The sequence below is a fragment of the Tamandua tetradactyla genome, chromosome 1 (genome assembly GCF_023851605.1).
Source record: "Tamandua tetradactyla isolate mTamTet1 chromosome 1, mTamTet1.pri, whole genome shotgun sequence".
NCBI classification, from domain to species: Eukaryota; Metazoa; Chordata; class Mammalia; order Pilosa; family Myrmecophagidae; genus Tamandua; species Tamandua tetradactyla.
Genome location: NC_135327.1, coordinates 92,129,364 through 92,156,817, shown reverse-complemented (window position 1 = coordinate 92,156,817; position 27,454 = coordinate 92,129,364). Strand labels below are relative to the sequence as shown.

Below are 27,454 nucleotides of genomic sequence, written 5' to 3'. Positions count from 1 at the left end.
CTGGAGCTCCATTTGGACCTCTGTGCAATGGGGCAACCATCCCTACTGCTGCCTCCTGCCTCAGAAACAGGGGTCTATTGGGGGTGGGGCATTGGCCTCAGTCTGCTCTGGGTGCAGCAGTGAAGGGGTGCATTGTCTGCAGAGAATTTAGGAACTATATCAATAACCAAGTTAAATTCAGTGCACTTTTTCTGATCACCGTGTGCTGGCTCCTTCCTCCCAGAGCAGACCCCCACCCCCACCCCCACTTTAGTTCAGCACAGCTCAGAAAGGTAGGAATGGAGAAGTGAGGACAGAGGTCAGGGGGAAGTCCTTTCCTTCTAAACCTTTATGCCTGCCCCACCTGCCACTCGTGTGGTCCTCGCTGCAGGGCTCACATTTTGTAGAATTACTTTCTCAGGGTAGGCAAACATTTTTCTCTCTGAATCTGGGCTTCATCTGGGGAGAAATTCCAGCCCCACTGAGGACCGAGTTGGGCTAAGGAGTGGGGATGGAGCTGGGAACTGTTGTCTTGGGTCAGCTGTAGCGTCAAAGGGGAGGAGGCCAGCACCCTCAGGCAGCACAGCACCCGGGACAAGGGCAAGTGCAAAAGTGGGGCTGCCAAGGCACAAGCAGGGCCCAGGTTCCTGGGGGGTGGGGGTGCTCCTTCTAGGGCTGCATTTGTCTCCACATGGAGTCACAGAAGTAGAGTGCCTACCGAGGCCACTGGGGTCCAGAGAAGGAAGGAAGGCACATGCCACACAGCCTGTTAGATGTTGGGGGGGGGCACTGGTTACATGGTCATTCCCCTTTTTGGGTCTCACCCCTCCTTGCATGTGTCCTCCATCAGCCCGAGCTCTCCCGAAGGTGCTTCCACCACAGTGTCACTGAGTGCAGAGAGCGAACCAGGGCCAGGGCAGGAGGTGCAGAAAGGAGTGGTTGGTGACACAGGACAGGTTCTGCCACCCTTGGGACCCCCTGTGCCCAGTCTGCATTCTGAGTACCTGTACAGGCACCAGGGCACTCACCTTGTCATCCAAAATGGGCTCACACTGTGAGTAGTTGATCCGTGACGCCCATGTCCCGTTCTCCAAGCATACTCGATAGGCATTCCCTGCAAAAGATGCCACCTGCCAAGACTCAGGGCACTACCCTCCTCAAGAGCCTTCCCTAGCTCCTCAGTACCCACAGGAGAAGGTCCATACTCCTCAGCCTCCCTGGGCTGGGAAACACAAATACAAATTAGAAAGTTCACATGAAAGTCACTTATAGAAAAAAATCAAGCAAAAGGCTTACCAGACATGGTAGTTCAAGTATGATAAAACTCCCTTTAGATATAATCTTTGACTAGCACATCGTATATTTTCTTTTGCATTCCTTTGCTTCAAAATTGAACCAACTATGGGGACTGGATCACGGCTGAAGATTCACTGCTTTTAGCCTATCCAATGATTTCCATCCTTATTGCAATCATTTTATCCTTACGAGACTCATACTTCTTTTCACCAATTTCATCAGCACTTTAATTTGTACCAGGCTCGATTCCAGCTGTTTTATATACACTTGTCTATTCAATCCTTGCAACAACGCCATGAGGTAGGTACTCATATTTAGCCCATTTTACAGAGGAGGTGACTGAGGCACAAGGAGATTAGGCTACTTGCTTACAAAAATGGCAAGAGGTAGAGGAGCCGGGATCCAAATCCAGAAGGTCTGGCTTCAGGTTTTGTGTCCTTAATTCCTGAGCTATAGAGTAGTGGTCAGTAGGAATGAGAGAAATTTGGAGAGACATGACTACACTGCTGACACTGAGCTGCTCCTGCCTGGGGACCACATGTGATATCCCACATGTGATGTCCCAGCTTCCATACTACTTGGAAGGTGATGTGTGAAAAGATATTTCTGAACCTCAGTGTCTGATGTACAAAAGTGCAGGTTTATAAAAGGAGAATATATGAAAGGCACAGAATGCTCATACTTGCCCTTCTCTGAATCCTAGCTGACTTGACACTGTCAAGGCCCAGATCCTAAGCCATCCCTCCAACCAGGCTGAACCGCTCCCTCCCACTTGCCAACTCCCAAAGCCCCCTGTCCCCATCTACTCTGCATGACTGGATTAGTATGTGTCCTTTTTCCCTCACTTGATTACAGATTCTGAGCTGTTCATTGTTAGGGGATGATTTGTAATAGGGTTCTGCTCTCTGGCTAATGGGCCGTTGTTTCTGGATTTTTCTCTTCTGGCCTATGTTAGATATATAATATAAAGACAGAGGTGCAGAGCTGGCAGGAGAACCTTAGATTGAGTTTGGAAGCTGAATTCAGGGATAATGAAGTTGCTTTAACAACCCACTTCTGTTGAGTGACAGTGAGTTAAAAGCAATGGAATCATTTAGGAGCACTTCCCAAAGAGCAAAAACAATGGGGAGATTCTATTAGTTTATTGTTTTTTAATTTGGTGCTCTTGAGCTCACAGATTTTTCAAACTGGGGTTGGTACGGGCCTATTCCTGCCTTCCCTGCTGGCAGCAGGAGATCAGTGTTAGGGCACTGGGAGATCAGCCTGGGGTGAGGCAGAATCTGACCCTCAACTGAGGAGAGCATCTCCTTTTCTGGGTCCTTGGTGCCCAATCCCCCAGTTGGGTTTTCCCAACCTCAGGGTTGTTTTTCTCTCGAAAGGTTGTGTGTTAGGGGCATTTGATAAATAAGACCATCTTTCCTCATATTCAAGGTCTTATAGGGAGTTGCCACCTTGACAAGTGACACAACTGGGGTGAAGCCAAAAGGACCTCCTAAACGTATCTGGGGTAAAATGAATAATCCTTTCCTTTGGGGGTTTAGAGTCCCTTTGAATAGGTTTGTGTGAAATGAGACAGATCTGTGGTTCGAAGGATAGAAAAGTTTATCTTCTGAGAATGTGTCTATAGATGTTATCCAGCCTTCCTGAAGTTCAGTGCAAGACCCCTTCCTCCACGAAGGCGTCCTTGATTGTTTCCACTCCACTGATCTCTCTCTCCTGAGCCCTCTCAGTCCTGACAGCTAGACCCACGTTCTGGCTCCTGCTTATGACATGGCCTGAGTTGTCTAGATGGGTGAGCATGTTGTCTGATCAATCTAGGGGTTTCCTGAGGACAGAACCTTAGAATGGACAGGATTCCTTTAAGCAAACAACTCAGACCTGTTGGCAACCCCATTAAATAAACAGATGCTTGTTTCCCACGTATGGCACTGAACATGGGGTCAGAGACGCTGCTAACCCGAGGCCTTCCTGACCTTCATACCAATGCCCAGTGGGCCCCAGTTCCCCTGGATTCTGTCTCCTCATTCTTTTTCCAGAATCCATCTCCCTCCTGCCCACCAGTCTGCCCTTTCTCCATTCTCTTGCCTGGACTGGCACCACAGCTTCCTATCTTGCCTCCTTGCTTCTTCATTTACCCCTTTGACTCTCTCCATCTTCAAAACTTGCCCCTGAAATTACTGCTTAAAAGCCATCAGTCATTCCTCATTTCTCTTGGATGAAGTGCAAATTTCTGAGTGTGATATGCAAGGCCCCTATAATCAGCCTCCCTTTCCTGACTCACCTCTACCCTCTACGCAGCAGCCCCACTACTGACATTTGCACCAACAGGCCTGGCACAAGGCTCTATGCCTTTCCTTGTGCTTATTCCACCTCTTGTAATATCATCTCCACTTTCACCATCATTCATGAAAAACACCTTTCTTTCTTTTAAACCCCAGCTCAAATGCCACCTCCTCTGGGGAGCCTTCTCTAACAGCCTAGGTCTAAAGCAATCCCTCCTTTTTCCTCACCACAGGGACACACCCATTTTATATATTTTATATCACAATTCAGTACATGCACACATACACACACACACCACATAACTGAGTCCAGTTTCACAAAGCAAAATTTAACTTGACTACAGCTATATTTTTCCGTCTATTCTATCCTAACATATTCTATTCATTTTATATAAAAATGCTGGTTGTGACCCACTAAAATGATTTCACAACACACAATTATGCCATAGTTCAAAAAAAACAAAAATCTCTTTTAAAGCATTTGCCATAATCCTCCTAAACTCTTTGGACCTAATCTTTCTCTTCCCCACTGGACTTGAGGTCCATGGCAGAGACCATATTCGAATCATGGGGTCCCCCCTCAGGAGTGAGCAGGGACACAGAACCATCAAGTCCATGCTGGCAGAATCCAATGGACTCAGCTCTGCTGGAACCGTGGAAATCAGGGTTTGAGATGAGAGAGGTAGTGGTGGGAGGGGAGGGGGCTTCCCTCTGAGGGCGCAGCTCTGGGGTGAGATTCTGGCTACAGACACTGGGGACCAAGGGACTGGAAGACAGATGTTTCCAGCTCCAGAGGGGAGCTGTCCTCTGGAGCTAATGAGGGCGCTGAGTCCTCAGGCACAGTCTTGGAGGGAGAGAGTAAGACAGGAAGAGCCCCCCCCACCCCCGACCCCCGAGAACCACTGGAGGATGGGCATGGAATGTCTGAAGGCAGGTGGCCAGGCCAGAACCATGGGGCTGGAAGCAAGGAGGTGGGTGCGCGCTACCACAGCAACACAGGTGCCCCTGCCAAGGATCGATGCTGATGGTGTGTGGTGTGGCCTGTCATGGGTGTTAGGGTCTGGGTGATGCACATAGGGTCTCTCTCCCAGGGCTCTGTGATCTAAGAAGCCTGTTCCTTATCCACAGCAGTGTAATGGGACTCTTCCCCCCAGAGTACCCCAACCTGTGGAAAGACCCCCATGGGCTCCCCCTGATGGAGCTCCTGGTTCAGGCAGCCTCCCGCCTGGGCTGGTCCAGAGGCGCCCTGGGAGGTGGAAGTACATATTCTAGCTGTATTTTGTCTCCGGCTGGCTAAGTGACCTTGGTTAAGTTCCTTCCCCCGGGCCTCAGTTCTCCTCTCAGGAAACATAATGTAAATTTGTTTTCAATGAGGTTTCTCTAGGCACCCTCGGCGGGTGATCTGTTGGGTGGGACTGCCCCATCTACTAAACGCCAGGCACACCACCCCCTCCACCAAGCCACTGTGACAACCAGCAGCCACAAGCAGTGCAATATCATTTTCAAATGCCCCCTATGATGGCACTTACAGCGCCAACATTCTAACTGGGGAGACAGGAAGTACAAGGGATCATTTTTGCAGGTAATCAGGGACGGAGTGTAAAGGGCAGGGTGGGTGTGGGGAGAAGAAGTGAGTGGAACTGTGGTGGAGGGGCGGCAATGTGATCATTGGATATCTGGAAAGAAAGCTGCAAGAAGTGGGGGAGGGAGGGTGCTGACAGCGAGGAGGGAAGGACCAGAAACTATGCATGGAACCAATGAGGTCCCTGCGTGGTTTCAGTACCACGGACAGCAGAACACCAGCCCTCCCCACTTCCACCATCTCGGCTGGTGGGGAACCTTGGAGAGCTCCTAAGAAGCCTCAGACCTTCTATCCTGCATTCTGACTATCCCAGGGCCCAGCCTGAGGAAGTCAAGCTAATTCATGCCGCTGTCAAGGCCTGGATTCAGCCCCAGCGCCTCTGAGTGGTATCCATGATTGCTTCAGCCCCCTTCACTTCCCTGGCTCTGACACTTCATAGCCCGGAGAGTCCAACTGCTCACTCCCCTGTGGCCCATGCTGGGCAGGAGCTGTTCTCACGGACTCCTGCAAAGGGGTCATGCCTTTGCAACCAGTTGAGAGGCTGCCTGGGTAGATCTTCTGCCTGATGGGGCTGAGAGCCCCAAAGCACAGGGTCTAGCTCCCTCTCTTCTCTGACCCTTTCAAAGTGTTGCACAGAACTGAGCATACACGGGGCTCGGGATGGACAGAGGCTAAGGCTGTTGTTAGGTTACTGGGGAAGCTCTGAATGATGGTGAATGGCTCAGAATAGCAAGAGGACACAGCCTGCCATTTCAGACACTCAGGCACCACCAAGCTGCCCGGGAAATGCAAAATGAGAGGCATCAAGGTCTCTCACACATGCATCAGAGGTAGGCTGAGCCCCACTGCCAGAACTGTGTACACTTCAAAACCAACCCACAAAAGGAGGGGTACTTTCCAAAATAGCAAACCTGTGCTCAGCATTCTCCAGATTCATGACAAGAAAGCCTCGACTATTCCAAGGAAAACACATTGTAAATGGGGTCAGCAGGCAATTCCTTGGGATTTTAGAAGGGGAGGGGCAAACTTATTCCTCATCTGATCCAGTGGAGCCCAAAGAGGGTGAATGACATGCCCAGGGTCAACCCACAGTGAAGAGGTAGAACAAGATCTCTCCCTTGGAATGCACTTTCTCATGGGGGACCCTGAGGTCAGTGTTTCTGGAAGGGAGAGGCGCTCCCTGCTATTCTGTGATATAGCCTCTTCAGTGTCTCAGCCACAGAGTGAGGTGTCTACAGTACAGGAAATGAATAATTACTTAGTTTCATTTGGGGGAGTTGTTGCCAGAGCTGGGGTGGGCAGGGCATACGCATGGTGCTCATAGCATAGCTTTCTGAGTTTACACAGATGAGGCTCACCTTCCTCAGTTAATCCTCTTGCATTGCTTAGATGCTGTCCCAGGCTAACTAGAGGCTCCGCTCCAGGGTCCAGCTTGAACACTCCTACCTGGATCTGATCATAGCACATTGGTGATACAGACAGCTGGTGATGTTCACCTTGAGCTCAGAACCAGCCTGACCTAGCAGGGGCACTGGGCTGAGAGATTTGGAAACCTGCCACCACCCAACCCAGTCTTCATTTTGGGCAGGGCCTCCTCAGAGCCATTGGCTTGTGACAGCTAAGATAAAGGACAGGAAGCTGGTACTGCATTTCTTCACTGTTGTATGAACATTTCCCTTTGGATTTCAAATGTTTAGTATGGATCTCCAGAAACCCTCGGCTCCCCATTCCCAAACCAGTTTTTACTCATAATGCCTTTCCATCTTGAGTATGCATGGCAGGGATAACTGTCCTTATTTATAGGAGATAGTGGGGAAACCGAGTAATAGAGGCCCTGGGTGGTTTAATGGAGTCTATACTGTACCCATGACAGGGAGGGCATGTGGCTGGAATCCACATATTGTGTGAAATCACTGTCCTCCCCAAGAAAGGTGGAGGTGGGAAGAGGCGCCTACCCTGAGCTCCAAGTTATACTGTGCAGGGTTCCTTCCCTCCAGTCATCCCTAGCAACACTCAGTGGGTATCCATTGCCATGATGGCAGCCTGTGGAGGTGGGGGGAAAAGCAGACAAACAGAGGGACCCTTAAGGCTGGAACAGAGGAACATCAGGGGAAGGGGGCCACTGGAACTCATCAAGGTAGTTCCCCCAGCTGGTGCAGAGAAACCGAGATCCAAAGAGGAGAAAATACTGTCCAAAGGAGAGACAAGCAGTCAGTGGCATGGCCAGAGTTACAACTGGCTCGCAGCCCATAGTTTCTATGAAGTAATGTGGGTAGAAGACATCTCTGGCTGGCAGAAGCCTGTGTCTGCCCCCTAACACCAGCAGCACCTTCTGTGGGGCAGGGGACTGTGTATCTCCAGAGACCTTTGGGGACCAGATCCTTCCAGTCTAGATGGACAGATGGCCCCCCTGCATGAGGCCCCATGGGACAGGCCATACCATTGGCAGAGAACTGCACTACTCCAGAACAAGGACACCGTCTTTGGGGAGGGCAGCACTCTCCCAGATTCAAGGACATGATTGCTTCTTCTTCTAGACCCAGGCCACCCTCTAATCCCTTCTTCTCCTGACGCCTGGCTAATAATGCCTTAGCTGTCCATAGGGAGCCCCAAGCAGTGATGTCTCACCAATCTTGACATAACCCTACTAGCTCAGTGTATTCTGTCCCCTTCACACAGAGAAGGAAACAGGCCTGGATGAAGATTCACTCAGTGAATCATGGTAAAGACAATATTTAAAGCCCACCCTCCTGAATTTGGGCCCAAGTTCCTTCCACTCTTTATGGCTTTGGAACATCTGGTTTGAGGTGGGTGGTCAACAGATCCCAATTACTGTGCTCAGATCCCAGCTGAGCAGGAGTTCTTTAGGGAGGCCCCCCTAGAATCACTGGGGGTTGGGGCTCCCCCTCAGTAGTTTTTTAGGGCTCTAGACTCTTCTGTGGTTGTTGGGGGATGGGTTGGGCAGGGAAGGACATTGTAGCCTCTGACTTGAGGTGGGAAGAGACAAGAGGAACAAGGTCAAGTTCTTGGCCTGCTCTGGATTTAGATTTAGATTTAGATTATATACTGAAAATCAAGCAGCATCCTTCCAGAGGATTCTGATTCTGTGCCACGGGGCCATGGGAAGCAGCCAAGGACTCTAAAATGAACACAGTCAAGGCATTGCCCCTGTCTGAACTTCCAGGCCTCCCCATTTCTTGTTACTTTTACTTTCCTCTCCTCTCCATCACTTCTCTGCTCCCCTTCCATTGGGCTATCATTGGCTTAATATTTCAAGGTCCTTTTTCACCACTTCCTCCATGAATTCTTCCCAACTTTTCCCTCTTTTGGGAATTAATCCCATCCCATGTGTTCCTACAGCTTTGATTATGCTGTTTCACTTAAGAAAAAGTATCAGAAATTCTCTTTAGATTTTGTCTCTGTCTTTCTAGAACAGGAACCTCTAGAGGGCAGGCTCAGGTTTTACCCATGTTTGCAGGGAAAGAGGCAATGTATCCATGAACCCAGTAACAGGCAAGCTTGGACAGGAGAAGAGCAATTAAATGGCTGGGGAATTCCTAAGAAAGTGAGAGGAGTGGAAAATAAGAAGCTGGATGCATCTTTGGTTCTCCCAGAGATGAAGGACTCCCACTCTACAGTTCTCTGTCAACTGGGCATCAGGAATGCAGAGGTGGAAAAATGCTTGAGCATGAGCCAGGAGCTCCCAGCACCAGCCTTTCAAAGTCCTGGTTTGCTGTGCCACCTGGACTGGTGTCTTTCCCTCTCTGGGCCACAATCATTTCCCACCTATAAGAGGCAGGGAGGGAAGGCATTCAACTCCCCTCTCTTCCTTCCTCTACATCTTAGATAATCAATCCCTGTGATAGGCAGTCCTCCTCCCACCTTCCCTCTCTTTCAGCAAGGAAACAGTTGCACACATAGGTAACTTCTGGCCCTTGGGCCTATGGGATCAGGGTGTGAGCAGACACGGGACCTAGGCCTCATCAGGGACTGGGAATGCAGACCTGAGCTTCTAGATTCACAGTTTCTACTTCCTCAAGCCAGAAGACAGGGTCTATCTGGGCTCTTCTCTGTACCAGTCCTGTCCTCAACAGTGACACATGAGCCGTGTAACTTTTTGGAAAGTCGTTTTTAAGATCTCTGTGCTTCAATGTGATTGTGTGATTGTGACGGCCTTGTGTCTGATGTTCCTTTTATCTACCTTGTCAACAGACGAGTGGAACATACAGAATAAAAATGAATAATAGGGGGAACAAATGTTAAAATGAATTTGGTTTGAAATGCTGGTGATCGGTGAGGGGGAGGAGTGGGGGTATGGTATGTATAAATTTTTTTTCTGTTTTCGTTTTATTTTTTTTTCTGAATAGATGCAAATGTTCCGGGAAATGATCGTGATGATGAGTGTGCAACTGTGTGATGATGTTGTGAATTACTGATTATATATGTAGAACGGAATGATCAAAATAGGAATGTTTGCATTTGTTTGGTGTTTTTTGGTATTTTAAAATAAAAGATCTCTGTGCTTCAGTTTCCCTATGTGTAGATGCTTCCCTCACTGGGCACTTGTAAAGATTCAATGACTTAACCCACATGAAAGGACAGTCCATACCTGAAGGCACCTTGGCCACAAAAGCCATAGCAGGGTTGGTGGAGAAAGCACTGGAGGGGGCGCGGACACACAGGAGGGGGCTTGGACAAACCTTCCCCTCTCCAGCTCAAGCCTTACAAATGTCCTAGCTCTCTTGTATCCATCCACGGGTTGGCTCTGAATTCAGCTGAGTTGACCAAAGACTGCGGAGTCTAATGCTTAAGCTGCTATCCCCACCTGGACAATCCCCACCCCCGAAGGAAGGCAGCCCCAAAGGAGGCATGGATTGGGCAGGTAAGAGCAATCCTGGCTTTTCCTCCTTCTCCTCCTCCAGGACTCTCGTGGGTGCTGTTTTCTTCCCTTTATCTTTCTGTCTAAAGGACAGGATCCCACTGAAAAAGCACACAGAGAGGAGGGGGGGATCAATCCCCCCATTTCCATTTCCATTTGCTGCCTTTGCTCTTCCCAGCTTGGTTGACTGTCCCCACACTTCCTTGCAGCACCTCCAACCCCCTCTCCTGTTCCCCATCAGTTACAGTGCAGGCAACACTTTGATGCAAATGAGGAAAAGTGTTCAATAGATAGCAGGAGCTAACTGGCACTACATCTGCCCACCTGGGTGGATCCTGACCTCTTTTTCAGCTTTTCATCTGATGTGATGTGAGTGGTCTGGAATAGGTGCCAACACCTCCTTTGGGAAGCTCTCCCTGTGTGCCCCTCCACTCCCATTCCCGTGGGCCCCTCGAGCTCTTTCACCAGGGTGTTTGTCACCTTGTATCCTTTTTGTTTGTTGCATTTGTGAGGGAGGGTGTCGAAACCAATGCAGCGGCTGGCACACAGAGGGTGCCCAGTAGCCTGAATAAATACAGTACTGGGCTCGGCCATGAAGACAAGGCTGGCTGGGGAGAAGAATAGGGGATAGCCCAGGCCAGGATGAGAGCCAGGGCTGGAGAGCAGAGCTTCTTCCCGTTCTCAGGCTCTGGGGGTCAACCCTGGATGGCCCTTATTCTCCAATCCCCATGGCCTAACCCCATACAGCTCACAAAAATCCTAAAAAATACAGCTTTATAGTTTCAGGACTGGGAAGTCGCCCCTCTGCTGTGCACCTCCTGAGTTGGGGGGTCTCACTTCCTTTCTGTGCAGAAATCTTCCTCAGCGACCCCACTACCCTTCCACCCCCTTCCATTAGGAGCACCTCTGCCCCTGGATTCATCACAGCACAGCTGCTCCCTGGGCCCACTGGAACCCTCAGCCGGCGCAGCATGGGGGAAGCAGCTTGGCGTTGAATGCAGGCCGTGTTGCCTTGCCCTCAAACCATCTCTCCTTCCTAAGGCCTCAGTGTCCCAGGGCTCAGACAGCGTGTGTGTGTGTGTGTGTGTGTGTGTGTGTGTGTGTAAGATGTTGGTAGTGATGGGGGAGCTGAGCTACTACTATACAGCCACAAACACTCAGAAAGGGGTTGCTAGGCCCTTCCCAGGATGGGGGGCTTAAGTCAAACAGCCTCCCATGTAATTCTCAGGAGGCATTGCTGGCCCTGTGGGCTAGAGATGTGAGGGGCTTTCAGGGTTGGCCAGTGATTGCTCAGTCCCACCACCTCACACACATGCTGATGCACCTGGCGGGATCAGCCCTCCCACAGGGCTCGGATGCAGACCCCATCCACTCCTCCCAACACGCGCCAGAGGCAGGGTCTGTGTGGAACACCCCCACCTCCATGCTGCGTACCTCCAGCAGCCTCTGCTGCTGTCTTCCCCAGAGAGACGCAAGGCAGTCTGATTTAGGGGAGAAAGGAGGACACAGTCTGTTCTCCCTGGGAGGTGGGGGGTGGTGGCGGTGGCAGTGGTCCTGATTCATACACCATGCATTACCTGGGTACAAAGGGAAATGCTGCCCACAAGCCCTTGACTCACAACCCAGCAGGCGGGTCCCTGGCCACCGGTAGTGAGGGGTCAGTCACATCCCCCATGCAGTGACTCCGTACCCTCTATGGTCTCTCTGGACTGTCTTCCACCAGCTCCTCACCCCCCACCCCCACCCAGCCCTTACTCTATCCTTCCTGCCTCCTGCCTTTCCCTCCTATAGCAAAGGGTCTGTTCACCACACTCACCCGGGGGATTGGGGACCAAGCCTATGTCCTCTGCTCTGTCCACCCCACCCCCGGGGGGTGGGCATTGTCAAAACCAAGAGATGGACCCTTAATGGGGGAACTTCAGGCACCTGGATCACAGGACACGGGAAAACGGTTTACCCTCAAAAAGGAGGAAGTACTCCTTCTCTCCTTTCTCTGCTCTCACCGCACGGAGCACGGGAATTGTGGGCACACCATCTCCTTACTGAGGTCCCAAGCTACAAAGGGCGCGACTCCAACATTATAAGAGATCCGTTACACAGGGGGATGCAAACGGTACCACGGCCTTCGGCATGTCTCCATCACTGAGTCCGGAGCCCTCCCCACTCCCTAAACCGCCCTGTCGGGAAGCAGCGCGGAGCCCTCGGCGGTAGGCCCGCAGGCACTCACGGGTCGTGTTGTACTTGATGCCGTTGAAGTACTCGGGGCACGGCCTCTTCACGAGGGCTCCAGCGGCGCTTCGAGGCCAGCACGTCCCGATCTGGTCCAAGGTCGTGTTGCAATAGGAATAGGAACCTGCCGACGGGAGAAAGCGGAGTGGGGCTCAGAGTGGTGGTCGCTGGGCGCCACCGGACGCAGGGTGGGAAGCTCTGGGAGCGCGGGGCCCGGTGCGCACCGAGAGCGCCAGGAATGGTACCCAAGGGACCCTGGTCCGCCCGCCGCCCGCCTACCCTCGGAGTCCAGGAGCGACCCCCAGCCGTCCAAGAGCAGCTCTTCGGCCAACGCCAGGCTGCAGTTGGCCTCCAGCAAGCTCTGATACAGTGCCGCTTCCATCGCGCCCCGCAGCCGCGAGCCCAGAGACAGTGAGAGCGTGTCTCGCCCGGCTGCCGGGGACTGGAGCCCGGAGAGGAAGAAGCGGAGGGCGCTCCGGGTTCTGGCCCCTGGCGACCCAGCCCCGACCTGCCCCGTAGCCTCCCGGCCGGCCGCGCACCGGACCTCCGGGAACTGTCAATTCAGGACCTTCCCGGTGAGGAGCTGCGGAGCGCGCGGAGCTGCGGTTCCACCCGCACAGCCACCGCCAATGGTGGCGCCAGGAGGCGGGGCCGGGCGGCTCCTCCCAGCGGGGCCCAGCCCTCAGCCCCCAGCACCCGACCGCCCCGCGTCCGCTTTCCCAGTTCCCGGCTCCCTCCCAGCCGCGAGGTCTCGAGGAGGGCAGCAAGGATGGAGAGCGTGGGACCCCGTCCAATGATCGCTGGGCGCGGAGCTGCAGGGGGCAGGAAAGCGCGCCCACCCGCGGGAGGAACCCACCTCAGCTTCCCTAACCAAGGGACAGCTAGCAGTCCTCCCACCAGAGCCCGGCGGCTCTCCGCCCGAGTTTCTTCTGAAGTGGGTAGGGGCTGAGAGTTCCCATGCAGATCTACGCTTTAGAAAATCCCCTCTGGTCTCTGGGAAAGAAATGGGTTGGAAGGGACTCAAGGGAAGCAGGGAGGTCACGGAAGTCGAACTAAATGAAGTGGTTGGAATCAGTAAAGACCTGGATGCAGTGGCGGGAGCTGGGAAGGAGAGAGAACCGGACGTGTGTGCGGGACCGGGGTAGGGGGTCGGGAGTGGGCAGGGCGGGGATGGAGTGGCTTAGAGCAGGAACCGGGAGGCCTGGGTAGCACAGGTCTCCCCCTTGATTGGCTGGGGGGATAGTATCGCCCTTAAATGAGAAGCGGAAGTCGGGGGGAAATTGGTTGAAATTATCTGGAGGATTCCAAACACTGGGCTCTTATGCCCGGGGCACTAGGGAGAATAAAGTGAGAAGTGAGAAGGGCAAGGAATCAGGCCCTGTAGCAGGTATGGAGGAGTAATAATCTTCATATGGGATTTGCCCCAGGCCCACTGAGGATTGGCTGCTTGGTAATTTGTTCCAGCTGCATCCTCAGGGTGCCCCAGGTAGCTGCTGAGTGAGCTGAGGGAACATGACCCAAGTGTGCCATGCCCCAACTCAGGCTGGGTTCTGGTCCTACCTCTGTCTCTACTTTCCCTGACAATTACCCAGGCAGGAATCCTGCCTTTTGGGGGGCTGCTTCTCCACCAGTGAAATGATCTCTGAGGTCCCTCCCAGCAACCAAGAAGCTCTGGTTCTGAGATGCAGCAGGCTGGGGAAGATGTGTGTGTGTATGTGTGTGTATATATGTGTGTGTGTGTGTTTGCAGTGTTTTCATTGTTTGAGGGCTGGGAGAGCTGGAATGTAGTCTGCCAGCTTCCACTGGGAACTGAAGTTGCCGGAGAAGCTGTCCCTTACCTGGTACCACCCTGAACCCCTGAACATGCCCTGAGCTCGGAGAGGGAAAGAGGCAAACTGGGCTGTCTTTGTGTGCTCCAGTATCACTAGCCTCCATAATAATGCTGTCACTACTGAGAGAGGGAGAGAGAGCAAGAGAGAGAGAGAGAGAGAGAGAGAGAGAGAGAGAGAGAGAGAGAGAGAGAGAGAGGGAGTGAGGGAGGGAGGGCGGGAGGGAGGGAGGGAGGGAGGGAGGGAGGGAGAGAGAGAGAGAGGGAGGGAGGGAGACCAGGACTGAGAATTCCGAAATCTCTCCAGGGCCTGCTGACTGGCAGGTCCAAGGTGCAGATCAGCCAACCAGGTCTGTCCTTTGCCTACTGAATGAACAGTTAGCGCACTTGGCTCAGCTCTGGGCAGCTGTAGAGGCAAAGGTCCCTAGGTTTCCACAACCCAGTGCCAGGAGCAGGGAGGATAGGTGGTGTCCCGGCCCCAGGCCCAGACCGAGCTTTATCCCCCAGGGTCCCACACAGGCAAGCGTGTCTGGCTGGAATGGTCCATGCCTTCATTGGGACCATCGCCTTCATGCACAACAGAGAGCCCTTCCTACCCCAGATCACAGTGCAAGGTGAAAGGCTGAATCAAGGTGCACTTAAGTTATTCACTTGCTCATCCCCAGAGCCACCGCCCAGGGGAAGCAATTCTCTCAGGAGGTGGTGAGCTCCCAGTGACTGAGACGAAGAATTTCTCATCTCACATATAGATTTTTGCAGAACAGAAGGGTTGACCTGGGAATGCGGATTGCAAAATTTCCTTTAGGATGTGACCATTTTGGTGGCAAAATCAAAAGTTACTTTGTATCTTGCATGGACAGTCAGGACTAAGCTTACACGCACTGATCCCACGGTACCCTGGTTTCCAGATGCAGGGGAAACAGAAAATCGTTTCTTATTTGCAATTGGGTAAATAAGAAAGAAATTGAAAAGAGCTAAAACTTTCTTCAGTTAGATTAAATCCACTTACAAAAATAAAAAGTCTTGGCCATTTGCCTAAGTAAGGCAGAGGCAGTTGGAAGACCCCTGGGATACAGGTGGGCTTCTGAGGCTGAGGGACTGCCCTGTCCCAGGCTCAGGCTAGGCACTGGGGGAGACGAGTTTGTGCCAGTCTCTGTGTCACCAGGCTGGTGGGGACAGGGACAGGTTGGCAAATGAGTACAGGGAAGTGTGACAGGTGCTGTGGAAGACAACTGTGGAGCAGGGGTTGAGGTTGGTGGGCCTGGTTCCCTGGGTCTCAGCCCTTGACCCACCTCTGATTTCAGCTGGGGTGGTGGTAGCCTATTCCCGGCAAGCTCATGGACACACCTCATGCTCCCACAGAGGATGGCCCACACACAGCATCAAGCAGGCGTGTATAACACAATAGAAAGACATGGCATCACACAGAGTTACACATCTTCACAGTGTCACACACCCACACACACACCACACACTCATTCATCTCCCATCTTCAAGAATCAGCAGGAAACCAGGATTTAAGGGGACAGAGACTGTCTTGCATCTCTGAGAGGCTGTCCTGAGTCACAGGGAGTAGACAGGGAGTGTGCAGAGGTAAGACCAAGCCCTGGAGTTTATGGACATTATGTTGGGGCTGCTGAGGGCTTGGAAGCTCAGGAGAGGCCTGACAGTCCCACTCTGGCCCTGTGGTACTGGGACAGTGCCCTCAGGTCAGACACTGCCCTCCTCCTACCTGGTGTTTTCATGGAGAGCCATGGGACAAGTCTGTGGGACCAGGAAGAACCCTGAACAATATCCAACCTTATGCTCTGAGTTTACAGATGCCCAGGAAAGGAAAAGGAATGTTCCCTCTCTTACCCATCCAAGGCCATCATCATCACTGAAACAGCCCCTCACTGGGCTCCCAGTCTCCTCTACATAGCAGATTTTTCCAAGACAAAATTATGATAACAAAGCTTTCAATGGCTAGCCATTGCCCCAAGATGGCGTCCAACTCTTTGGCGTTGCAAAGACGATTCTTCACGATCATCTGTCCCCCATTCTCCCCTTCCTGCTCCACTTGAGATGCCCTTCTGAACTATCTGCCATTCCCTGGAATGATTCTATACCTCTGTCCCTTTGCATGTGCTGCTCTCTCTGTTGGGAATGCCCATACCACTTTACATTGGGTTAGCCTAGCTAACTCTACTCATTCTTCAAAAATTCAGCTGGGCTCTCACCTCTCATCTGCCTGTGTTGTGGGTCCTTCTGGTGCCCCCATCTAACTAGGGCTGACCTATGTCATGCCGATTGCTGTTTTTCCTGTTGTCTTCTTGACTAGATTTGATTCTCTGAGGGCAAACTGGTCTCCCTGTTCACCAACTGGTCCCCTGCACCCATCAGAAGTCTCCATCCTGGACTCAGGGGGTCACTACAGAAAGAACAAATGCCTTTGAGACAGAGCTGAACTAAAATCCAGGTCACCTGTCTCCCAGGCAAGGCTCTCTTCCCATTTGGCCTGCCCCAGTGTAGGGTGTGTGTGTCTGCATGTTGAACTGGGAGTTATCTCAACGGACCCTTGAATACATTCGTACCCCTATTCTGCCTATAAACAGAATACATAACATGCCTCACAATTCATGCCTTATTATTTTTCAAATCATGTAGATGCTGCTATGGTGAACAAAATAGAAATAATCCATTTCAAGCCTGCTTGAAGTCATATTAAGCTCTTGAGATGTGTGTATGTTCTTGTTTATTTGGACTTTATGGGCCAGACAATTGGATTGATCATAATCTTTGATTCATGACCCCTTTTCATAATTAGTTCTTGCATGGCCTGCCTTTATTTTATTTTAGTCTTTTCTATTTTGCAAGTTTGCAGTATAGTAAATATATAATGAATGCTCTTGAACCTACCACCCAATCCGAAACTAGGTTATTCCCAAACACTTACACATTTATCTATATGCTCTTTCCCCAGAGGGAACATTCTCTTGAATATTGCATTTATCATTCCCTTGCTAGTATGTTTTCAGTTTACACATGTATGTATGTTTAAACAATATATTATTTGGTTTTACTGGATTTTGAACTTTGTGATGGTCATCATGCATTTTCTCAATGACTGGACATTGCAAAGGAGATCACTGCCATGTGGGCCCCTGAGAAACTACTTCTGAAGTCAAAGGGGGCATCTTCACAATGGCTGCAAGGGAATGTCACCAGCTGCAGGAATATTGAATGGCATGGGACATGTTCACTCTGGCTTATAAGAGGAAAATGCAGGTTACAAACTGTGAGCACAGGATGATCCCATGTTGTAAAATAACTTGAAAAATTAGAAGCATGATGTGCTACAGATCAGTAAATTCCTGTGGGGGGACTATAAAACATTATAAAATGGTAGGGCGCAGGATATTTTTAGGTCAGCAAAGCAATTCTGTATGATGCCATAATGGTGGATACATGACATTGCACATTTGTCAAAACCCAGAGAACTGTACAACACAAGGAAATGAACCCTAATAAAAATTATGGGCTTCAGTTAATAATAATGTATCAATATTTGTTCACCAATTGTGACAAGTGTACACACTAATGCAAGATGTTGATAATAGGAGAAACTGTGCAGGGGGAGAGAAGGTATATGGGAACTTTGCCCTTTCTGTGCAATTTTTCTATAAACCTAAAACTGCTCTAAAAAATGAAGTCTATTAAAATAGGAGAAAAACAAACAAACCCCAATGACTCCTGGGTTGTGGGAAAATAAGTGCTTAATGTTTTCTTCTTTGATTTGTTAAATATTTTTCACAAATCTCATGCAAATAAAACATATCTCTTGTGTTAACTTCTTGACGTTAAGCATGGATGGCGGTGGTGGTGGGGGGGCTTATTTTTGGAGAAGCTGGAACGTTCTCCGCTAGACTTGGGCAGAGAGGATGAAGTCCCATCCAGCAGGGGAAGGGGTGAGGGCAGGGTAGGTGGAGGGTGGCAGGCTGCTGGTGAACCCGCTGTGCCTCTGAGGGCAGAGAGCTCCGGTGAGGGGGCTGGGGGCCCTCCTAAAATGAGGGGCCTCCGCTTCTTGGCTGCCTGACAGCTGGTTGGCATGTGCAGTGCTGGGTGCCCTCCTAGGCCTCTTACTCAACCTCCCAGGCACCCTCTGAGTTAAGATCTGTTTCTAACATGAGGAAACTGAGGCTCAGACTGGTTAGGTTACTCATCCATGGTCACCCAGCTGCTGGGGGTAGAGCAGTGAGGATCGAACTCTGGCCTCTTTGACCCAAACTTCTAGGCTCCTGACGACTCCACCGGAAGGAAAATGGGCAGTAGCTTTTCCCTTGAATTCCTGACTCAGGCTGCCCAGGACTCTTGTCTCTTTTCACCCCATCACATCTCCAGATCTGAGCCCCGCCCCCCCAAGACCTCTTCTTTGGAAGGCCAGGACACTGGATGGGGCTCTGGGACATATCCTGGGGCCTTGAGAGGCAGGACCATCTGCACTCTGCAGCGGCTGACCTTGACTGTGTATCAGCCCACGGAAACATCTCTCAGAGGTCAGAACTCAGGGCCCTGCTGCTGCTTTGTGGGTCTTTTCCAGAAGCGACACCTGTAGCCACGGCAACCAGAGGATGCATTTTATACCTTGTGAAGTCTTCCATGAGTTTGAAAGCAAAGAGTACCCTCCTTGGGCTCCTGAATGCCGGCCCAGCCAGCTACTCTCAGAAGTGGACACAAGGGGCAAGATGCTGCGAGAGGACTGCCGGCCAAGTCCCTGGGTCACAACTGGGGAGGCTGGGCCCCAAACGGAGAGGGGAAGACCCCCAGCAAGGCAGAGACAGCACAGATTGGAAGCCAGGGCTTCAGTCACTGCCCCCGCAGACTTGGGCAAGCCCAAGGGAGCCTTTTTCTCAGGCTCTGGGGCTCACCCTTGTCTCCTGGGGTCTGCCGTGGGGTGGGGGTGGGGGGCGTGCATACCTGAGAGGTTGGCGAGGGTCGTGACTGCACCGCAGTACTGCTCCAGCAGTGCCCGCAGGGACTGGGCTTTGGGTGCCTGGCTCGGCCCAGCTGCCTAGGGGATGGGAGGGAGGAGCGTCAGAGGTCAGACCCTGGCTGGCTGTTGGCAGCACAGTGTGTGTCCCTTGTCTTGTTCTGTGACTCATCCCCTCCCCTTACTTTATCATATAGAGGGACAAACTCCTACACAGGTGAGGGAGGTGCCTGAGGCCACACAGCAGAACAGCGGCCTGGCCAGGCCAGGAACCCAGAAAAGGTCTTAGAGGTCGTCCAGCACCACGTCACCTCTGAGGCAGGAAACTGCTTTGCCCCATCTGTGGGCCCCCAAGGCCATCTCCTCCTCAGTATGGGATGCACCCCTGTGATGGAGCCCATGTCCGTCTGTCTGCAGAGGTGAGTAGGGCAGCCCACCAGCTGTTCACCCACCCAAGAAATTTTGGTGGAGCACCTATTTTGTCAGGCCCTGACTGGGGGACCCAGGGAGTTCCAGGGCAGTTCGGGAACTCTGACATTAGAACACAAATAAGAGAGGGGAACAGAGCAAATGCTTTCACTTTGTTCCCATGCCACACAGGTAAACAGACAGTAACAACACAGGGCATTAGGTTAGCATATGGGATGGATGCCCAGCCTGAACTTGGGAAGGCAAGGAAGGCTTCCTGGAAGAAGAGGTGGCTCTTGGCGGCAAACAACAGGATGAGTATGGCTAAAGGAGGGACACTGTGCCAGTGCAGACACTTGCAAGGAACCGATGTGCTTGCTGCAACAATGGTAATCCCATCCAAAAGACAAAAGCCACCCAAAATCCCATCTCTCCCCAAACTTATCTATCCCATAATAGATGGTTTGAAGCTATTATATACCCCAGAAAAGCCATGTCCCTTAATCCTCATTCAGTATTGCTGGGTGGGATCTTTTTTATTGTTTCCATGGAGATGTGACCCACCCAATTGTGGGTGATAACTTTTGATTAGTTGGTTTCCATGGAGACACATCTCCATGCATTCAAGGTGGAGCCACTTACTGGAGCCCTTTAAGAGGGAATCATTTTGGAAAAAGCTTTAGCGCCAACAGAGCCCACATAGCCAGAGACTGTCGGAGATGAAGAGAAAAAATGCCCCTGGGGAAGCCATTGAAAAAGCCTGGAGAGAAAACTAGCAGACATCGCTGTGTCCCTTCCAAGCTGAGAGAGAAACCCCGAACATCACTGGCCTACTTAAACCAAGGCATCTTTCCTTGGATGCTTTAATTTGGACATTTTTATAGGTTTGCCTTAATTTTGACATTTTCACAGGCTTAAAACTGTGAACTTACCACTTAATAAATCCCCCTTTTTAAAAGCTGTTCCATTTCTGGCATCTCACACTCTGACAGCTTACAAACTAACACACCATCTCAGAGTGAGTACTGAGGGTGGAAGGATAAAGTAGATGTAGTCTCTGCCCTTGAGGGGACCACCTTCTGGAGGGAGGTGATCAGTTTGTTGCGGCATCAACAATGAGCTAAGGATGGCATGGGAGGCATCACAGAGGCGGTCATGTGGGCCTTGAAGGTTGAGTAAGAGTTTGCCCAGGGGATAAGGGTGGCAGGCAGGAAGGGCATCATAGGTAGAGAGCTCAGGGTGCCCTCAGGCAGAGAAGTTGGGAAAGGCACAGCGTGAGACTCAACAAGAGCTCCATCCTCTAAATTCTAACCCTTGTCCCCCCTTCCTCCTAAGACCACCACTTCTACCCCTCTGCGGACAGCGTGTGCATGAGTGCTCACACACATGTGCATGTGTGGGCATGTATGTGGAGGAGATGAAGCTGTGCTCCTCCTGGTCCTGACATCCCTGGTTCTGGGACCGTCTTGCCAGCAGGCAGCCCCTTCCCCTCCCCTGCCAGCCCCAGCCTGTCAGATGTTCCCTCCCTGGGTCAATGCTTGCCCCAGAATGTTCCCATGAGCCAGAGCCCAAAAGCTCTGAAACATCACGTTTCCCACATCGGCCTCAGTCCATTTCCTGGAGGCTGCACACTCAGCCTCACCACGCGGGGCTGGAGCTTCTAATTAATGACCCACCTGGTCTGACGGGAGAGCATGGCTCCCTGACCCCTCTGGGACCCAGGGTGGGTGGGGTGGGGGTGTGGGCCTACCACAGGCATTCACCGCACCTGTGTTATGGGCACTCACTGCACTCCTGTCATAACATGCAGAAGGAAGGGCTGGGGAGCAGGTGCATGTGTGTGTGTGGTGTGTGTGTAAGGGGTGTGTGTGTAAGGGGTGTGTGTGTATGTATTATGCCCATGTAGTGTAGTGTGTAGTGAGTATAAGGGATGTGTGCATCTGGGTGCTGTGAGGGGCTTCCTGAGTTCTCAAGATGGGGGCTCCATCTTGCTGTCCATACATCTAGGGGGCTGTCCAGAGCTGCCTAGATGGAGAGCTGGTGGGGGGGGGGGGGCATCAGGAAGGCCTTGCTGGCCAGGGAGATGCTGGCTAGGGCTGAGAGGAGAGAGGAAAGGGGTAGGGGTAAGGCTTTGGGCCCTGGGATTCCCCCAAGTAGTCATTGGAGGCCCCGTGCCCAGCTGGGTTGGGAGGTGATATGGGGTCCTAAACCATCTTCCCACCATCTCTCCCTTTCCCCATGCCCTCTTCCCAGCCACCTTGAAGCCACTCTGGCCTCCAAGACCAGTTAAGAAGCAGCTGGCCAGCCTTCCCTAGGAGGGACCGGGTTCCCAGTGAATGGCCACAACAGAGGCAGGACTCAGCCCCAAGGGGCATGTTGACAGTGGACCATTAGGAAGACACGGGTTTTGCATCTCAGAGCTGGAGGGAGTCCAGGCACCTCTCTCCAATTCCCTGCTGAGTCTCTGCGGGCCCTCGATGCAGTGCCTGGAGATTCCGAGCCCTTGGGGAACAGTGTCGGGGCCTCCTCCTCCAGGACTCAGTTTCTCTGGGCTCGGCCCTGTAGCCTGGGACTGTGGCTGAGTCTCCTTCCTGCTGAGTAAAGCCCTCAGGGTGGAGGTGGGGGAGCAGCATCCTTTGAGTCTGGTCTGGGTGCCTGGCCTTAGAAACCCTCCCTCTAGAGGGCTGGGGAGAGGCCCTGGTGGGAGGAGGCAGCGGTGGATGGGAGCCAAGATGCCAGCTGCTCTTCTTCCATGTTGAACCACGTCCAGATAGAACCTGTGCTCTCCCTGCCCTGTCCCTCCAGGGCCCAAACTGGCCTCCAGGGTGCCATCTCCCTGGAGCCAGAGGTCTGGCCCTGCCTAGGGCTCCTTCCTGGGCCCAGTGACAAAGCTTGCTTCTAAATTTAGCCTCTTCTCTAAGCTTGGAGATTTACGGGACCACGGGTCCTCGGCCACTGCCACCAGCGACCAGAGAGGAAAGGGGATGAACTCCCTCCTGCTGCCCCTGCCCAAGGTCATAGAAGGACTCAGCTGGGAGGGGGAGCACTCCCTCTCACTGCTGACTTTCATTCAGTGGTTTTCACTGAGCCTGAACAAAGTCCAGGGGATTGAGGAGGAAAAGCTCAGGCGGGTCCTGCCCCTCAGGGAGCATGGGGTCTGATGGAAAGAAGAGGGGGGAGGTGGGGACGGGGAGGAGGGAGTGGGAAGAGCAGGGAGGAGGAGGCAGAGGCCAGATACTGCCAGACACAGAGGAGGCAGTAGGGGGAGCTGAGGCAGAGGAGGAGGGGTTGGAAGACACAGGAAGGAAGTAGATAATTATTTTTCTGGAGAATTTTGATACTTCTAACCTGTAGGGTGCCAGACCTCCAGTGAGGAGCCCAAGAGCCTGTGAGCAGCTTCAAGTGGGGTCTTCCCACCTCCGAGCCTTTGCTCCAAGAGTTCTCTCTTCCCGGATGCTCTTCCTGTACCCCCACCCCCTACTTTCCAGTCCCACTTCAGCCTCCAGCTTCCCCAAAGGAGAATTCCAGGCCCCACCCCGCTGCTTCTCTCTTGTCTCTGTAAGCCTCTGGCTCCTTCTCTCCCCTCTGTCCCTCTCTCCTCACCTGTGCCAAACCCTGAGTCCTCCACACTACAGGAGCTACAACTGACATTTGAGGGAGGGAAGGAGGAGGAAGAAGGGAGGAAGAAGGGAGGGAGGTGGAAGGAAGAAGGTGGCAGGGAAAGGTGGAGGAGAGCAGCAGCAGTTGAGGAATACCTTGACCCAGCAAATGGGACAGGAGCTGGTCAGCGGAGGTTCTCGTAACAGGTTGAGCGGCCTAAAATGAACTCTAATTATTAACTCATCTTTTAAATTCACTTTGTTTAAAAGTCACCCCGCTTTTAATGTGCTTTGGCATCTGTCTGTACGTCCCCAAAATAAACTAACATTAAAATGAAAAAACATTAAAATTAAATTTTTGTTAAGGGAAGGGAATCTGGAATCTGGCTGCTTATTGAATAATCAACCCTCCCACTGATTTGAAATGACATCTTAAAAAATTAGTATTTTGAATAGTGACTTTAGACAACCTGGCTGAGAAGCCCTTAAATGGTAAAAATTAAATAAAATAGAAAATGACAACTAAGAAGATGCAGAATAGTCCCATAATTTGTAAAGTGCTGCACATTTGTGACTTACTAGGCCTAGAAAATTAAGCAGGCAGTGTCCTCAGCCAAATTGGTTTTTAAAAAATCCTTATACACCCACAAAATGACCAAGAAAAAAAAAAGACTAAATTAACTGATTAGGTTTGAAAACACTCAGAAGGAAGTTGAATTTGGGGGGAAAGTCATTAGATGAATTAGCTTCTGACAAATGGCCTTTGAGTACGCTGCCCTGCAGACACTGGGTGTGTGCGTGCATGCATGTGTGCGTGAGAGAGAGAGAGTGTGTGTTTGAGTGTGTGTGTGGAGGCACAGGTAGGGCTGTGGACTTTGGTCTAGGGGAGGGCAGGGCTGGCCAGGTTAGAGATGGGCTTAGGTCATTGTTCTTTTTCCCACTGCTTTGTCCAGTTTCATGGGGCCGGGCCTTGTGTGGACTTCTTTGTGTCCACCCTCTGCCCACCTCTCTCTCTGCTGAGCCTTCTCCGGACAGTCGTGCGGCTTTTCCAGGGAACGGGCCCCATCAGAAGCCAGAACCTGGGGCAGGAGGCCACAGAAGCTCCGTCCTGAGATCCCCAGGGACAGCGACCACTGCTCAAATGTGAGAGAGGTGGGACTCAGCCCTGGGCAGATGGACTTCTGGGGTCTTCCAGAGGGAAGGCAAGTAGCTTAAAGGTTACAGTTGAGGGCTTTAGGATCTGGCAGACTTGTTGCTTTGCTGGTCCTGCCTCCGTTTCTGTAAACAAATGTCCCACCTCCCCAGATAACTGTGAGGAACACATAAGGGTGCTCTGGTGAAGCACTCAGCACCAGGCGGACACACAGGCAGACCACAATATCGCAGTGCTGTCCTCATCGGCAGCTTCCCAGAGGCCTGAAAGGGGAACTGGGGAGCATCAGGTTCAAGGCTGGATTCCTCGTGTGGGCTGGGCCAGGGAGCCATGAACTTTTACACTGCAAATCTGCTCAGGTCTCCACTGTCTAGTGAGCTCCCATGCTGTTGGGATAAAATTCAGATGGCCATCCTGTCCCATCACGGCCTTCTGCAGCCCCCAACTGATCTCTTCTTAGGTGTGGGGAGTGAATAAATGAAGGGCTGGAAGCCAGGCCCCCTACCAGATTCCCTTCCCTCCCCACTGCCTGCTCCGGGTCTCATATCCTCATTACACAGTGAGCAGCAATCTCAGAAGAGTTGGGTGAGAACCCAGAAGACGGCCCAGGGGGAGGAAGACTGGACTTTGGAGCCAGGAAGACCAAGGCTTAGTTCCTATCCCACTTATAGGCTGGGTGACTTTGGTCTCTTTAGTCTCAGCCTGGGACCATGGAGGGAGTTGGGGCAGAGGCTGGCTTCTGAGGAGGTCGAGCCCAGGGCTGTGGCCTCTGGAGCCCCCAGAACCCAGACACCTTCCACTGACCCCACCTCCAGCCTGGCTCTGGAGCAGCAGCCGGAGGTTCTCTCTGACTAGCTGGCTTGGGGGGCTGGCCTCATGTTCCCCAAAGAGGAGGGGCGATGGCCATCCCTGCTCCAACACCTGTCTCCCTAGAGACAGTGGAGGGGGGGGCAAACAGAGCTCAACGTCCAGGAAGTCAGGGGGTCATGAATCCCTTCCACAACTTCCAGCCATCCCAAACGCAGGTCTGTAATGCCATTAAAAAGATGTGGTAGGGGCAGACCACGGTGGCTCAGCAGGCAGAGTTGCAGAGTTTCAGAGTTCTCGCCCCGCCATGCCAGAGAGACCCAGGTTCGATTTCTAGTGCCAGCCCATGCAAAAAAAACAAAAAACAAAAAACAAAAAAAATGCCAAAAAGAAAAACAAAGGATGTGGTAGGTCTAGGGCCTTGACCCCTTACCCATCGGGGTCACTGGCAATATGCCCCACCCTTTTCCTCCGTGGACCTGACACCCTGGGAGGGCACTGGCAACAGCTGGCATTCCCTGAGTGCTTACCGCATGCCAGGAACCTGCTAAGTGCTTTACATGCATGATCTCAATTATTCCTCATGACAATCCTAGTCAATAAATATCCATATCATCCCCATTTTACCGATGAGAAAGCTGAGGCTTGCAAAACCGATACAACCTTTCCAAGGTCACACTCTAAGCAGTAAACCAGGGATTTGAATCAGGTCTGTCTGCAGAGCCACTTTGCCACAATCAGTAGACACTATGTGTTGAATGATTGTTGAATGAATGAGTCCATTTTGTACATATGGGGACATTAAGGTCTAGAAAATGATCCCTGAGTCTAAGCTGAGGCTAAGCTCTGTCCCCAGCCTTGTGTGAGACCTCTTTGCCTTCTGGACCCTTTTATTGCTGTGGCTTTCTTCATTAAGAGTGTGACCTAGAGCAGGTCACTCTCCCTCTCTGAGCCTCGGTTTCCCACTCTGTAAAATAGAGAGAGGGCTGGAGGCAGATTTTCCTATATCTATTTCTGGGAATGACTCCGTCCCAGCCTCACCCTCACTCCTCCAGCGTTTTAGAGCTCCTCACCCTCCTCTCACCTCCACTCCCACCTGCAGACCCTGACTCTGGCGAGGGGGCTTTAGGGGTGAGGGTAGGGTGGGGCAGGTGCATGCCTTTGAGGAATGCTGGGGCAGGCGTTGAGGACCCTGGGACAGGTCCTGTCTGTGTCCCTGCTACCCCCATATCTAATTTGGTCCTGGGAGCCACCGCTGATTGATTTCAGGCACAAAGAAGAGGGCTGGGGTCAGGCAGCAGGTGAGTAGGAGACAGTTCCCTGGGGGTCAGCCAGGCCAGAAGTGGGGTGAGCTGGGGAAAGGACCTGAGATCCTGTGAGACAGTTGGGCATTGGGGTGGGGGTGGGAGCATGGCTCTGAGAGGAGAATGAACAGCAGAAAGGGAATTTCTGGACCTGAGCTGAAGGAAGAACATGTGGGATCACTGGAACCCTGTGCTCAGCTCCTTGCTGGGGTTCAGGGTTGTGTCCTCCTCCTCCTGTCCCCCTCATCTTCCATGAGCCCTCCATCCCATCATCAGCCATAGGGACCCCACACTCAATCTGGTCACCAAACGCAACACCATCCAGCGCTCCCCCTCCCCAGGTGGGCCCCAGTCAGGACAGCTCTGAGCCCTCCTCCCGGCTGTCCCTCACTCCTGCGGACCCTCAGACACGCCCCCCTCCCCGCCCCCTTACCCTGTACTCCTCACACTTACTTCGAGCAGCGGTGGGAGGAGGCAGAGCAGGCAGAGGAGGAGGTGGGGTACGTGGGGGAGGAGCGGGGGCGCCGTGGGACCCCCCATGCCCACGGCAGCGTCTAGGGACAGGAGGGCTCCCGCGCAGCGGGTCTGCCTGGGCCGGCCCCTCCCCAGGGCCAGAGCTCGGGCGGGCCCTCGGCCTCCCTGCCCCGCCCCGAGAAGGCCGAGGTGAGGCCCTGGCCCGGATGGTGTTCGGTGCGGCCAGCGGTGACTCCCCGCCCCGCAGCCTCCCTGCCCCTCCTCCCAGGTTATTTATAGGTGGTTCTGGGCAGCCGCTTCTGCCGGGCAGCCAAGGGGCCGAACTCTCCCCCTGGCATACAGAGAAGGAGTTAATGCCTGCACCGTTGGCCTTTGGCTGCAGCTTGGAACTTACTCGTGGTGGCGGCGTGGGGGGGGGGGGGGGTGGGGAACGAAAGGGAGGAGGGCTCAGGCTGTGTATAAGGCCAGAGCACAGAGTGGGACTGCAGAGGGTCTCCTTTGGTCCAGGGGCTTCCATAATCATCTGGGGGCTTCCACAGGGGACCGTGCCTCTGGGACAATGGATGGACAGAATTTGAACGTGGATGCTGAATTCAATAACAGCACTGTGTGCCTGGTTTTAAATAACTGCACTGTGGTAAAAGGACACCCTGGTTCTTAGGAAA

The 27,454-nt window shown here is 52.4% G+C and overlaps 1 protein-coding gene across 3 annotated transcripts in view; it reads right to left on the bottom strand.

The window, feature by feature from the left end:
• CRHR2 (corticotropin releasing hormone receptor 2) overlaps positions 1-27,454 on the bottom strand; it is a 50,112-nt gene that overhangs the window by 15,507 nt on the left and 7,151 nt on the right. Inside the window, exons 1-4 of one of the 3 annotated variants that reach the window (XM_077120565.1) lie at positions 26,769-26,913; positions 19,032-19,125; positions 12,246-12,371; positions 1,008-1,093 (exon numbers count right to left, since the gene is read on the bottom strand). In XM_077120565.1, the coding sequence (XP_076976680.1) occupies positions 1,008-1,093; positions 12,246-12,371; positions 19,032-19,125; positions 26,769-26,855 (393 nt within the window). In that variant the 5' untranslated portion in view covers positions 26,856-26,913. Of the gene's footprint in view, positions 1-1,007; positions 1,094-12,245; positions 12,372-19,031; positions 19,126-26,768; positions 26,914-27,454 lie in introns of those variants that run through there. The other 2 variants (XM_077120574.1, XM_077120580.1) reach the window with 2 other exon arrangements.